The sequence below is a fragment of the Tubulanus polymorphus genome, chromosome 10, assembly GCF_964204645.1.
Source record: "Tubulanus polymorphus chromosome 10, tnTubPoly1.2, whole genome shotgun sequence".
NCBI lineage: Eukaryota > Metazoa > Nemertea > Palaeonemertea > Tubulaniformes > Tubulanidae > Tubulanus > Tubulanus polymorphus.
Window position 1 is genome coordinate 2,967,139 of NC_134034.1, and position 14,978 is coordinate 2,982,116.

The 14,978-nt window shown below is 39.8% G+C and overlaps 2 protein-coding genes across 2 annotated transcripts; one reads left to right on the plus strand and one right to left on the minus strand.

Moving 5' to 3' along the window:
• Positions 1 to 1,266: 1,266 nt before the first annotated feature.
• LOC141912148 (uncharacterized) lies at positions 1,267 to 10,620 on the plus strand. Its single transcript, XM_074803365.1, has 7 exons — positions 1,267 to 1,554; positions 6,976 to 7,066; positions 8,094 to 8,215; positions 8,737 to 8,824; positions 9,248 to 9,345; positions 9,904 to 10,030; positions 10,421 to 10,620. The coding sequence occupies exons 1-7, from the start codon at positions 1,277 to 1,279 to the stop codon at positions 10,478 to 10,480; spliced, it is 864 nt and encodes a 287-aa protein (XP_074659466.1). The 5' UTR covers positions 1,267 to 1,276; the 3' UTR covers positions 10,481 to 10,620.
• Positions 10,621 to 10,653: 33 nt separating this feature from the next.
• On the minus strand, positions 10,654 to 14,615 carry LOC141912112 (uncharacterized). The gene is made up of 6 exons (XM_074803330.1): positions 14,515 to 14,615; positions 14,329 to 14,400; positions 13,681 to 13,845; positions 13,230 to 13,282; positions 12,346 to 12,506; positions 10,654 to 11,884 (listed from the first exon to the last, which is right to left on the minus strand). Exons 2-6 carry the CDS (start codon positions 14,378 to 14,380, stop codon positions 11,182 to 11,184), a joined length of 1,134 nt encoding a protein of 377 aa, XP_074659431.1. The 5' UTR covers positions 14,381 to 14,400; positions 14,515 to 14,615; the 3' UTR covers positions 10,654 to 11,181.
• Between the last annotated feature and the right edge of the window lie 363 nt (positions 14,616 to 14,978).

Here is a 14,978-nt window from a genome sequence, read left to right on the forward strand (position 1 = left end):
AAGATGACCGGTTAGGGTATAGCCGAATCGTCGAATGACTTCATTTATAGTACGATAACCACACTCAAACGTAGTGAACAGAAGATAAGATAAAAAACCCACTATTGACAAATTAAAAGAAAACTAAAATCGATAATGTATTTATTGAAACAATCTAAAATGTAAAAACACGATCTCACATTCTTTTAATTTGTAAATAGTGGGTTTTTATCTAATCAATAAATTTATAGTTTAAATGGAAGCCTCGGATCTCTCGTTTCATTAGTGTGGGTGAATGATTCTCGACAAATACTCCTTTTTTGTCGGGATTTCTCGTGTCAACTCAATAATCCTAGAAAACCAAATTTTTGATATACACATGTAGGCAAAAAATAATCTAATTCAAGGAAACCTTATCCGTACCTTATTTTTTATTTTGTGACGCATAATCGTTTTAAAACGGACATAGGGTTTCATCAAGATTATGTATATCAAGGCCACAATATTGATCACTTCGTCTTAAGAATTTCTTGGATACCCGGTAATGAAAAACAATCTTGAAATGAAATAAAGCAACTGAACACAACTGATGATATTTGGTCATCAATTAACAGCACTCAGTTCCGCAGTTGTAGATATAATTGGGCAGCCGCAAAGCTACTGTGGAAATGGAAGTTTCCACTTGTCGCAAGTGAGGATCCACCAGGGGTCGCTAGTGTGCAGTATGACATCAACTACTGCGGCAATGGAGGATTCCACTTGTAGCAAGAAAGGATCCACCAGGGGTCGCTAGTGTGCAGTAGGACATCGCCTACTGCAGCAATAGGATTTCACTTTTGGCATGTTCGTGGCCTACTGCTCACTGGTGACACCTGGCAAATCCACCAGGTGTCACGTGAGCAGTATGGCATGAACTACTGCGTCAAGAGATGGTAAGCGAACCTGTAATCCTGGGTTGTTGGCACTCGGTTCGGTTGCATTGCACGGAAACCCTTGAAAGGTTGGCTCCGGGATTTTGACAATAGCCAGGAGGGTATCTATCAGGATGTGTAGCTCCGGAGGATAGGCCTTCATTGAGAACTGCATTATGATGGTGTAAGCAGCGTTGATGGGTGATGATCTATGGAATTAGCAGGAAGTTTTTGCTTATGTTTTTTGTTTCAAAAATAAACCCATTGAAAGCGATAAGCAAATAATATCAATCGGTAACGGAAAGTATTTCATAGTATAAGTTCATTGCATCCTTGTACACGTTATCACTGTCGTCTGTTCGATGCGATCAGTGACAGACGGAAGAATGGCCGCTTGTAAACTTCTAATTCTCGTGGTTGCGATACTGCTGTGCCGCTGTGGTATCATAACGGAAATTATCGATGATGAAATCGAAATAACGCCTTGGAGTTCAGAAAGTAATTTAGTGGATTATCAGAAATACCAGTCACTCGGCGGTGGTATGATGCCGCATTCTGGAATAGTCGGCGATATGCGGCGTCCAAACCGACGCGACGATATCCTCAGCAGACGCTTTTACTACGGTTGCCCGTCAGTGTGTCGCTGTTATTACAGACTTGATGGGTAAGTCGAAAACCGTTTTGATATCCATTGCTTGGGTGGGGGTGTATCTAGAAACCTAAAAAGGGCAGTTGGATATGACAATCAATACAATTTACAAAACGTATGGCACTTTTCCAAATTTTCTTGGGGCGGCCGGAGGCAATCACCCTATTGCCGCGCTATGTAGGGCCTTGCATTGGCGAACGCTGTCCGGACAAAAGGACAACCTCAATCGGAAGGCACTGGTGTCCGAGTCTCAAAACCACCCACCCCTAGTTCCACCTGCATTATAACAACAACTACCTATGAAATTCGATAGAAAGCTAATTCTCAAGCCGTTCAATTGATTTTAAAGAAACTTCATTCGCAAAATTAGCACCTGAACATATTTTCAGGGTTGGCGTCGCTAATTGCAGAAATAAAGTACTCACGAAGTTCCCCCGGATAAAGAATAACATCAATATTCTTGACTTATCGAAGAATAGGATAAAGAGCATAAAACCGTTCCGTCGATTGCCGGGATTGTATATATTAATCGTGGCGGAAAACGCATTGAGTTCACTGGTTGGACGAAAGTCGTTTCATTATCTACCGAATCTGCAGTCGCTCGATGTTTCATGTAATCCAGTACGGTTTATCGACAAACAAGCTCTCATAGAAAATAAGTATCTGAAATGGTTCGGTTACAATTTCGTTCTGTTAGCCAAACATCCGCTTATCAGAAGGACGTGTTCTGCAAAGCATTCCGTCAAAGATGTTCACAATTTGTTTTATTCTTTGCAAAATTGCGCTCTGTTGAAATATTTGTATCTACGGGGGACGTGGCTGCTCGAACCAATTTCGTTGACTACGTCAATGTTGAAATATCTACCTGTACAGAATTTGAATTATCTAACGCTAATGTTCAATCGAATACCCGAAATAGACGTAGGCTTTTTTCATAGGTTCAAAAGTTTGAAGATCTTGCAGATGACGTATTGCGAAACGAATTTCAAAAAGCATCAATTCAAAGGACTCGTTAACCTACGTAAAATAGATTTGACGCGGAACAAAATCCAGAATTTGAATCTCACAGAATTCATGATATCCAAGCCTAAGCTATACATGTTTGTATCGGCTGATTCGCCAGGTTTAACGTGCTTCGATAGTAGCACATCGTTTGGAAAAAACAACCGACTCATGCTTTTGTCAATGTCTTGTAGTGTTACCGGACGGTTTCCCGATGAATCGCCGTGTGGTAACCTACGGGTCCGCGACAGAAACTTCTACTTCAGAAAGGACATAACGAACCTGACGAAGTTACGTTACTTAATGATTTCGTTAACGAGTCGTTTCGTTTTCTTATGCCTGAAGTCGTTCGATCTGTTACCCGAATCTTTAACTACAGTCGGAATACGCAATGTTCAAGGACCGTTTAGTAATTATCTAAAAAAGCGAATGCTTCGTTACGCGTGTGAAAGCCTCACGTGGAAGACGAAGTTATATAAACTAACTGAACTTCTCCTTATCGGGACGATTATTGGCCACTGTCCTAGTAAGGTAATCCATCATATCCTGAGCAGAGTTCCGTCACTGGAATTGCTAGATCTATCCAGGAATGGAATAAGACATCTGGACAGAAACGCGTTTGAAGCAACTCCTATGTTACAGGTTTTGAAGTTGCAGTATAACAGACTGCTCACGATTCTACCAGGTCTGTTACAGCCACTGACGAGCCTACGCGTTTTGAATATAGCATCGAACAACCTAAAAACGTTCGATCCCACTGAAATCACGAATTTAAAGCATTTTAGATCCATTTCTCTTCTCGGTAATACATTCGAATGCGATTGTCAACTGAGAAAGTTGAAAAAATGGCTTAAGGTCTTGGTTAGTAAGATACGTCGTAGAACAAAGAAGTACCATTATTACGACTTTGCGGCAGAATTGAAACACAATGAAACCACGTTCAAACTTGCATGTACTTTACCTAGTAAACTATACGGAGTTCCTATCGAAAACTTTCAGCCCGATTGGATCGAATGCGACTACCGCAAACACATTATCATTTCCGTTTCGACTATATTCGTCGCTTTTATCATTATGGCTATCGGGCGAATTGTCGCCAAAAACCGATGGTCAATTTACTATTGGTGGATGGTAAATATCAATCGATTTCTACCGAAAATATTACGTATAGCAACGGTTGACCGTTCAGATAACTTGAGGTTTGACGGATTTCTAAGCCACAGCATGGAAGACCTACAATTTGTCTATTTGGATTTCATACCCGAGATAGAAAAATCTAAACAGTTTGCTTCGAAGTTTTGCGTCGAGTTTCGAGATTTTACGCTCGGTGGCTACATACAACAGAACATCGCCGATGCTGTTTACGGGTCTCGGTGGGTCGTGTTTCTGTTGACCGAATCGTTCGTCAAAGAAACATGGACGGAATTTGTGGTAAGCATGGCGGCGACCCGGTGCGTGGAGGAGGGCAATAACATCATACTCGTGCTCGATATCGATCATATACCCGAATCGCGCATGCCCGAATCCTTGCAGACGATCTTTTCAAATATCGTTTACATGAAATACCCGCGAGACGTTAAAGCCCGTTCTACGTTTTGGAAAAGGGTTCGCCTCACCCTGATCGGTAAACAGAGAAAATTCATACAGCCAGCTAATATGTTTCGAATTTTTCGCTAATCTATTAACATTACTCGCCTGACGTACCCGCTAGTACAACCCCTTATCTCAAAGTATGTACATAGCGATGAATCTGCTGTCCGTACTCCAATCAAACCCTGTCCTCTCGCCAGCACTTAACCGTGTCTCCGGAATTTTTACCTGACCCCCCCCCCCCAGATATTCTATCACCATGCATTGGCGATCAGATCGTCCCGAATAATTTCCATTGAAAACGATATTTTACCAACTCCGATCCGAGTTTATCCTGGATTATGTTGTTATTCAAATTCTGCGCGACTTATTATTCAAGTTTATAGAAAATTCAACGTTTCACTAGAAATATAATCAAGGAAGTTAAATTTCATAATTGAGATAATTCTATTCCATACATTCGTGTTTGGTTTCTTTCAATTGCTAGCGATATTCTCCATAGAATGACTGAACTATTATTGCATAATTGACTGATAACCCTGAAAGGTGAAGTTTTTTTCTCGTAAAATCGGTATTGATTTCGCTCTGATGTCCCTTGTATTATATTTCCTGGTCGTTTTTCACCAGGTGTCTCATGTCTCATGTCTCTACCGTGAATTACTACTTTTATTGCGTGTTGAATATATTCGAGTTTATTCGAAATGATGTTTATTTTGTCAATATCACAGAGATTGATTTAATCATGTATTTTTTAATCTGAGTGTTATATTATGTTATAATTTCATTTCAATGTAGATAAAGTGGTTGCATATTAGGTTCTAATTTGTCAATGCATTGTATTCTATGTTATCGGTATTCTGATTTTCTTTAATCCTGAATGGCTTTGCAGAAAACTCGTTATCGCTGCTTTGCAGCTATATTCATTATTATTATTAGATACTTACATCCCAAAGTGCTATACACCGAGTACCGATCAAATACATGCATTTATCAATTCACTCCCAGTTTACTCTGCTGCTAAAACTTTTCTAACTAAAGCATTTACACATCAGAAATTGCACCTTGAGGGTCCATGAAATATCAATATTAAAATAGAATTCAAATTACTATATGATACAGCGTATGCAAATTATCATGTAACCGCCATATTTAGTTTTAGATCTTCTTGTAATTCTGCTTATGTCATACAATAAGTTATGTAAAAAGTTGAATATTAAATAAACAAAATTATTCAGAAAATAAATATGAATTGAAATATCAATATATTCCTTATTTCTTTGAACTAGTTTGTCAATCATATCTGATTGATCCGTGTATTTAAAAAGCAGGTCCACCACTCTCAGCATACTTTCAAATACTGATAGTTCCAGGCTACACGCTATAACGTTATGCCGGATCGGGTCGTCTCAACTATCGGTCGAACGCATTGAAGACGTCCGAGATAAGATTTATTAGTGAACCCTGGACGCTGGTCATAGGGTCAAAGTGTTCAAACATTGGAGGAAGTACGCGTAGGCTACGACGCATAGACGACGGTTCCGGAGGTAGAAAGAAATAAGGTCAGTAACGAATAATATCGTTTTCCCCACGATCTCATACAGTCTTATATGAGGGGAGAATTCATTAGGAAAATGTTTTCTACAAGGCTCGCAGTTCATTCATTCATGTCAACTTGTAGACTGATCTAGAATTGAATCATATGATGGCCTAATAGACTATATATAACCATTATGTGCTTCCATGGACCATAATCTGAAAACCTCAACCTCTGGATAAGCGCTTATGCTTCATTTAGAAAAAGATGTTGGTAGATATAAAGCAGGCTTTATGAACTTGTCTTGATAAGGGCCGTTGCAATCTAATATAGGCCTACCTCACCGCCCGCTGAACCCTCAAATGAAAGGAACTGTGGCCCCAAAGTGTGCTCGGATTTTACGAGTTACTTTTGTCCTATGAAATGTTTTCGGGGAAGAATGAATTGGAGGGAAATATACAGCGGTACAAAATGTTCCTCTCGAAGACGTCACATCACATCGCATTGCATCCATCGTCATCGGTTTTGGATGGAGGCAAGATTGATAGTATGAAATGCCCCTGTCTCTAGTACACTCGACTACTGAAGTGAAGATTTACCTTATTTACTGCTATTTTACGGCCAATATGACGCGTAAATGATAAAACCTGTATTCGGCGGTGAAATATCTCGGTTCTATTCGTTTCTATAGATTGTGTCGGACGATGGCGAGTTCGAGTACGGGCATACAGGTGGCGCTACTGGTACTGGTGGCGGTAACATTTCAACGGAGCGCGTCTCAAGGTGTCACGTGCGACAAGATATCCGACTGCAAGTGCCGTATGAGTGACGGTTCGGGAGATATCGATCTGAGTAAATTAGATCGAAAAAATCCGAAAGACCCGTCATCACCAACGTACGTAGGACAACACTCTTTCTCGCACGATGTAATCCGATATGTTTTGGCGTGACTGACCTACTGACCCAATTTTTCACTAGATGGCAAACTAGTTACACCTGGCTGCTCCAACTGCGCAAGCGTGCTCTAGACCTATCTTACAGTCGTTTAAATGCCCAAGCGATAGATGGCGCTAGCTTTGGAAAGTTTTTTTCCAAAAGTTGGCAAAATGTGCTTCAATATTTTGTCTAAACAGTAATTCCCGACGAAAGGGTTTTAAGGACGTTTAGGAGTTTCATTTGAACGAGCGATCGGACATTGAGCCTATAAGGGCCTGTACAACATCTACCACGACCACTGGGCAGTCTCCTTTCTCCTGCCCCGGTTATGCAGCGCCCACATTCTCTACTCTCGCTCATTTTGTTATTTTCAGCTTTAGCGACATCGCCACAAGTTCAGGCTATTACACATATTCTTACAACCCATGCACTCCGTTCATCGAGGGACAATGTCAAAATGTTGCCGTAAGTTCTGCATTCCGATCGGTTGATCATATAATGATACCGGGATATATTCAAACTGTTGCATTTCGTACTTTATTTTCTAAAACGAGACGACTAAGAAGCCTTGTCAAACACTAATTATTTACTCACTCACCAATTTACTCAATTAACCTGTCCTCCTTTGTATATATAATAATTTATTTGTAATTTGTTTTTAATCTATATCTCACACCTGACGATGATCTCTAGGGTGAGATCGAAATGTCGTGTCTTTTATACATTTCTGATTGAATAAATAAATTCCGGTTTTTAAATTCTTTTAATCTGTAAATAGTGGGATTTTATCTTATTATCCGTTCACCACGTTTGAGTGTGGTTATCGTTCCAAGAAGACTAACTTGAAATTGTATTGACGCCTTGAACAATAACTACCACTGGCGGATCCATTAAGGGTTCACTAGTTGCTGGTGAACCCCCAAAAAGCCCCAGAAGAAACTAGGGTCAGCATTTCCAGGATAATAGGTTAAAAATAAGTAGGCTACTTATTGTGTAAATGATAGCCTATCAATATACATCGGATGTCTCTCAGAAAGGCAAATTCTAAAGATATTCCGCCGTTTGAATAAGTCACCTAGCACAATTTCTGGTTCTATATCCTTGCTTAGAATGGTTGGATGATGCAATATAGATGGCATATTATAAAGTTCTTTTGAATTCTAATGTATCGATAATTGAATTGACCGGCAACCAGTCTAGCCGCAAAATTAATGACGTAGTACACACAGTATCCTTATTACGTATCGTCAAAGTTAACTAGTAGAAAGGCGGTCGAAATTCACTAATATGAAATAGAATTCATGAAATATAGTTACAAAATGAACGCCAAAATTCACCATCGCATTTAAGCCAATATTGATGACGTAGTGCACATTGACTCAGTTAGTATCCTTAAATCATGCATCGTGGTTTTAGATGACGTATAGAAAATGATTTTTGTTTCTTCCTGTTTCCGTTTTAATTTCCCCTCTTTCTCTGTTTTAATTTTCAGATCTGTGAAAAGTACGGAGGGGGTGGTGTAGGTGGCGGGTTCAATATTGGAAACCAGCCCGTTTCTCAGTGGACCGTAGACAGCGCTAACAACGTCCATTTACAGTACACAGGCGCTGATGGGTATTATACTAGATTCTCATGTTAACCCTTTCATACTGAAATGCGAGAAAAACGTATAGCGCGACCCCAAACATTGCATGATTTGTGTTTTAGTCATGGAGTTGACCAAGACTACGGGAATGATTTTTTGGATTCTACTTTATTCGTGTCTTGACTTTCATGCATAGTTTAATCTTGAAGTATAGATGAATTTCCCTCTTATATATATTCAAATGATTGATTGTTTCTAGTTGATTGATTGATTGATTGATTTATTGGTTGATTGATTGAATAACTGATTGGTTGATTGAATTAATGATGGTTGACTCATTAATTGATTGATTAACATTTGATTTAACGATTGATTTAATGACTTATTGAGTTATGTTTGATTGATCTATGTTTGATTGGTCGATTGATTGATTTATTGAATAGACAGCTAGGGGTTTGATTTTGAAATCGACCATATTGGGTCGGTCAAAATAACAAAATGCTTTTTTCTCAAATCTCACCACATAAAACACGTAAATTTCAAATTATAGTTCCAGTGATGTAATGATTGTATGTGACAAGACGTACCCCGCCGGCGGCAGCAAGTTTCGAGTTTTAAACGAATTCTCAAATCCTGTTGTAAGTTACAGTTCACGAGATCGATACCAAGAGACTAACAACGTGTTAAATCCATTGTGACTAACAGTTCATTTGGGGTTTAAGGGGAATCGCCAACGCTACTGTGGCAATCGAAGATTCTGTTCTCAGCAAGTGAGGATCCACCAGGTGTCGCTAGTAGTTACGCGGTCTTCCGCGTTCAATTTCTTCTACATTTCAGTAATAGAAAAGTTTTTTCATCAATTCAATCAATGATTATGAAAACTATACCGATATCTGAGTAGATAAAGGTGTCTTAAGTATATCTGGTGGGTCCTGGGACCATACGAATGTTTGCTCATCACGCCATCTTGCGGGATAGCTGGTTTTATCGTACCCAACCGACTGTCAAAGTTTAAAATCTGGTCGACAGAACCGGCATCTGGTAGTGAAATCTTCTTTCAGACATTCCAAGTGACGGGTTCCGAATTGTGCGCAGCGCCCTCTGGTGGTGGCAGTGGTGATTCAAGTGGTTTGAGTGTAGGGTCGGCTCTAGTCATAACGTGAGTATTTCACATGATCAGGTCCTAAATCATCACTGCTTCCTAGAATCCCCGATACGATGTCACCAGCTTTTCTAATTCTATGCGTAGACAATTCCAGAAAACATGGCCACCTCGATCAAGATCGTCGTAAGACATTGGACACATTTTCCTACTGAGTTTGCTGATTTACGCGTAGAAACTTCCATAAAAGATGGTTGCCTCCTACATTCCCCTATGACATCATAAATGAAATTGCCTGTTCTAGTAATTTCAAACATGGCTGCCTCCGTATTCCTCCATGACATCAGCAGGTTTTCCATGTAATGTTAATCTACGTAGAGACGCTTATTGTAGAAGATGGATATCTCCTAAATCTCTCTATGGTATCAGCAAATATCCTTGGCGTACAACTACTGATTCGATAGATAGGTGATCGCACAACGATAGCTGTGGAAATTTCAAACCACGTTGTTGGCGATCTGGTGATGTCTCAGGGAATTTGTGAGGCACACGTGTATCTGAGTACTAGTTCGAATATGTAATCATTTTCAATTATCTCGATATTTATTTTCACAGATTTTTCGTTCTGGTAGTCGTCTATGTGATCGGAGGTGTGTCGTTCTTACATTTCCACAAAAAGGCAGAAGGCACGGAGAAAATACCGAATAAAGATTTCTGGACCTCGATACCGGGACTTATCTACGTAGGTTTTTGTTTAACGAGTCGTGAGCAAAATGAACAATACTCGGAGATCTCATAGATGGACGTATAACCTATATCCATGCCTTAACTAACTGATTAATGACATAGACGTCTGGTTTATACGTCCTCCATATTGTGGAATTGGCTTCTGGACCAGGTTTGGGTTGGATATGTAACTTTAAGAATTATCTGTAAATGAACTCCGCCAAGTAACTCAAAACCGGATCACAATCATCCAGTATAGTTATGGGTTTGAGTTGACTCTTATAGGGAGTTTCAAATGAGTTCATTTTGATTTATTTCAACTCATTTGGAACTCTGTGTATGGGGTCTTCAATCAGTCCGTTATCACTGTACTTCGATAAAACGGTTCTTTTCGATTCTTTTTCAGGACGGCAATATGTTAATCATCGGTAAACTATGCAAAAGAGGCTCCTACGCGCAAGTGTGAACGGAACGGGGCACTCCGAGCCTCCAAGCTGCACGCGACTCTAAGGATCTAAAACTCGCCGAGAGTCAGTGAAGAAATACTGAATCCTCCAACCTCGAAAATGTTAATGCCGTATACAAAATTTTCGAAATAAAATACAAAAACTGACGTCATTTTTCATGAACGTAGTGTTATTTCATATGGATCGTCACTTGGCAAAGACGCTTGAATACGGACCAAGGCCATAGCTTTTCTAGTGGCGTTTATAGTATAGCATTTCACCTACGACCAGTGTCCACTGTTCTCAGTTAGTTACGCTATACAGTAAAAGATAAAAATCGGCATTTCACGCATGCATTTTCTAAGCAGTTTACAATCATGATTCTTGAAGTAATTAGTTAATCATATTTGAATTCTTATTCTTGAAGTAAATCAAAACCCTGAATACAAACGGAATTAAAACACCAGTAATTGATAATATTCGAATCTTTTAGGAATAATATTTGACAAGTTTTCCATACAAAATGTTGGTAAAACATTTTGAAATGAACTTAATTTTAAATGATCTGTTTTGATGTTATACTTAAGTAAAAACGATGGATGCTGGTCCTGAAGTGTTCAAGATTATTTTCAAACTTACGTTGTATAGGACGCCAGTCTACTGAATATAGCTAATAAACCGAACTCCCTTCCCCCAGAGGTCTGGTTTACACTGGACCCCTTTACTTGAATTTATGAGATACTTCGAGCATTTTCATCATAATCTTCATCATTCTCATGTACAACCTCTTTTTCTTTATATCCTTTTTCTCCTCGTCATCGTCGTCGTCGTCTGCGATTATCTTCGAATCGACGATCCAACCGAGGGCGTTGTCGTTTGCCGGCTTAGCGACGCCGCTGATTGGTGCATCACCCGAATCGACGCCGCTAATTGGTCCATCTGCGTCGTTAGTCGGTAGTTTACCGGACATCTTACGGTATTCATTCTTTTTCGTCTGGTTTTTCCCTTTGGCAACTTGCCCGTCTGCCGGCACGTTATCCGACACCACGTGACCCGGTTCTTCCGGTCGGATCAGCGGATTAGCTCGCGGCTTTCTATCAAGCGAGATTTCGATGATTTTGTTCTCGCGCTGTTTTTCGCCGTCTCCGACTAATTCGACAACTTTACTGATCATGACTACTTTCTTTCCTTTCTTATCGTTGCTAGATTTAGGCGCCTTTCCCGGTTTGCTAGGCTTAGCCTCCTCGCTAGTGGACGCACTTTCCTCGCTGGTATTTCTGCGTTCCCCGCTGCTATGTCCCACTGATTCAACGGAGGATTTCGGCTGCTTTTCTTCGCTATCATCATCGTCATCGTCGTCATCATCATCGTCGTCGTCATCGTCATCATCATCATCGTCGTCGTCGTCATCTTCATCTTCGATTCTAAAAGAAAATAACCGTAGAACGTGTGACTTCATTAGTTTTCGACTACGCTGGAATAGGTGTCACGTGTTGCACTACATTGTATATACCGGTACTAATTTCTCTACCATATAACGTAACTCCTACTAAAGTGCTGATGAATTCATTCAGTCTTCTGATCTTTTTAACAACGTGCCAAGTCCTCGCGTACAAGCTCAGTTTTGTTGTTATCGGCTCAATCTTACTTTGTTGAGACAAGTTTATTAAATTCTTAGATTTAGTGGAACCCACCAATGAATGAGAATCTGGTTCACTTAGTCTATGGGCAGAATCATGTAAATATATTTCCTTTTCTACTGATTCGTTGTTCATTGACGATAGCACTTGGTTATGATGAATAAACTAACTTGTTACTCGTAAAAAAATTACTCGCGGGCCGAAAGACTTAGGTAAATGTGATATTGTCAGTGGTGAAAACTTACATGAATTGCGGTTTAGCCGAACAAACGAAACCATCGAGTTCCTCGTCGCACGACACCGCCCGCCATAACCCACCACGTGACGTATCGATAGCCATACACGTCCGGTTCGGGTTCTCTGCTGTTATACCTTCACCGACGCCCCAGTTTGTAAACTCACTATACTTTGAAAAAAAGAAAGTATCCTTGAAAAAAAACGATTTTTTTAACATCCGTACTCTTTAGCCTAGGTTAGTTCTGTCAGGATTAGTTCATTTCCACATTTCGACGTAGCTTTTAAGTCAAATTTTAACTTCGCAATCTGGTAACGGAAGAAATTCTCAGTTCCTTCCGTAGTTGGCAGACGACATTCAAGATGGCTGTCTCTAAACGAATCTCCTTTCTATTGCCGATTTGGATCTACTCGCAGCCCCGTTTCCCGGAAGTTTGTACGTAAAATCAGGAGTGGACAATACCCACTACAAACAGAATTGTTATCGCCTGACGATGGTCGCTGGAAAAGATTCCATAATGTCGGGTCTTTTGTTTTTTATTCTTGAATTATGAATTTCATTTCTAATCTTTTTGTGTATAGTGGGTTATTAACTATTGTCTATTCTTCACGGGTTATTTCACTAGATCCAGTTCCACAGTTATGAGTTGACTCTAAGATGAATTAGTACATATTCGATCAGTGAGCTAACTCTGAGTCAAATATCAACTAACAAATTTGGAACTGGATCCGGGAGATTTATGTAGGCAGCATCTTTCGCGAAAAAGGTCTACGTGGGGATATTCTCGGATCCGAAGTGTGGATACTAACGCAATTGAATTACGTATATACACACGACTGTGGAACTGCGGCCGCAGTTCCACACGGATCAGGTGGATTCTTTTTATATAATTACCCGGTTGTTTTTAGAAATATAAGCCCATCCGACCTCCTCCGACTGAAGAACAGCTAGAAGACAAATAAACAAGATATTACTAATTAGTCGTATCTACACACAAACGCTACGGAGCAGACAGATATATATACTCGTAGTTTATGCAAATGAGGACGTTTCTATTATTACACAATCTGTCACGAAATGCATATCGCGACCTGTCGCGAACACGAACTTACACATCAGAACGTATAGAGTATTCTACATGCTCACGCGATACCTGCCTTCATTTGCATAATCGATTTTTTTAGCTGGTTAAGTGTGCCGACATTTGAATATCGATTTACGCCTACAGAATTTGAATGTACGTAGAATTCCCCTAGAGGACGTTCGTACGTACGTGACGGAACTGATTTGAATCTATAGGACAATTGAAAAATTTAACCGTCACCTCTCTACCGTTTTACTATACCGTTAGCTAAGATGTTATCGTGGAGCGATCTGATGCTGGCTAGTTTCGCTCCTTTCTCTCGGCATTCCTCCTTCGCCTCCTCGTACGTTTTTTCGTCGTCGTCGACGAGAAAACATTGCTCGCCCGACTGAAACCAACCTCCGGGACAATTCACATTCACCGCCGCTGAAAATATGTTTAGAAATTGAAATCTGAAAATATGTTAGCAGAAACTGAAATCTATTCGTGAAATTACAATCGATCAATAAAATCAGTTTATTTCACTACTGTCCAAATGTTGCGATAAAACTGAAAATGAATTAATTGAATTTTGGATGGTCAAATTTAAGATCTAGCTGCAGATCCGGCTATGACCTCGGCTCGAAAAATCTGTACTTAAATAAATGTAAGATCAGTAAGGGAATGTTTATTTTTAGTTTAGTAGAACTCTAATATGTTTGATAGCCTTACAACTCTCTTTTTACTGCAAGTAACAGTGTAACCCTAGCGGATCTTAAGAGACAGCCTGACTAGAGTCTTAACAGACAACCAGAGCTTGTCCGTGGCTTCGATACCAACGCCAGAGGTGGTTTCGAACCAGGGACCTTTTGGTTCCCAGTCTAACCTGAGCTAACCGCACTGGACTGTATATGTTATATAAACCCTTACCTGCGCCAAATCCTGAAACCAGCAGCCAAACGAGCAACAACTGGGAATCCATATTCTAAACTATAATACACTCTGAAACCGGCGAATATGTGGAGAGAATATTTATCTAATTAGCATTTTTAATCGAACACTCGAGTTTTTTACTATTTTACTGATTCGCTGCATTTTTCCACTTCATCAACTCACTTTTAATTCTAGTGGTAGCCTCTAAAATCCTAGGTGTGACGATCATATTACGATATATCCGTCGTTGGTCGATACTCTTCCAACCCCTCGTTTGTTAGAAGTTACCGTTTGAAAATCGATATATTTGAATATTTGAATATTCTCATGATATTTGTTTTGGCTGTTCATTATAAAGTATAATATTGACTGTAACACATTTAGAACAATCTGTTTTTTTGTGAATCTCGATGTTTGCTAGAAAAAGCTGATGAGTGGGCCCATCTTGTACTCTCCCTCTCTAATACTTTGAGGACAAAAGTATAACTAGTTTTATTTCAGGATGGAGAGCTGGCAAAGATAGCGAAATATTTCGAATAGCCGCCAAATTTGATGATTTATGGTACTGCATTTACGTGCATTGCGTGCGAAGTCAATCCAGATTACCGCAGCAAGAAATTCAGTCAGTTAGTCAGTCAGTCAGTCCA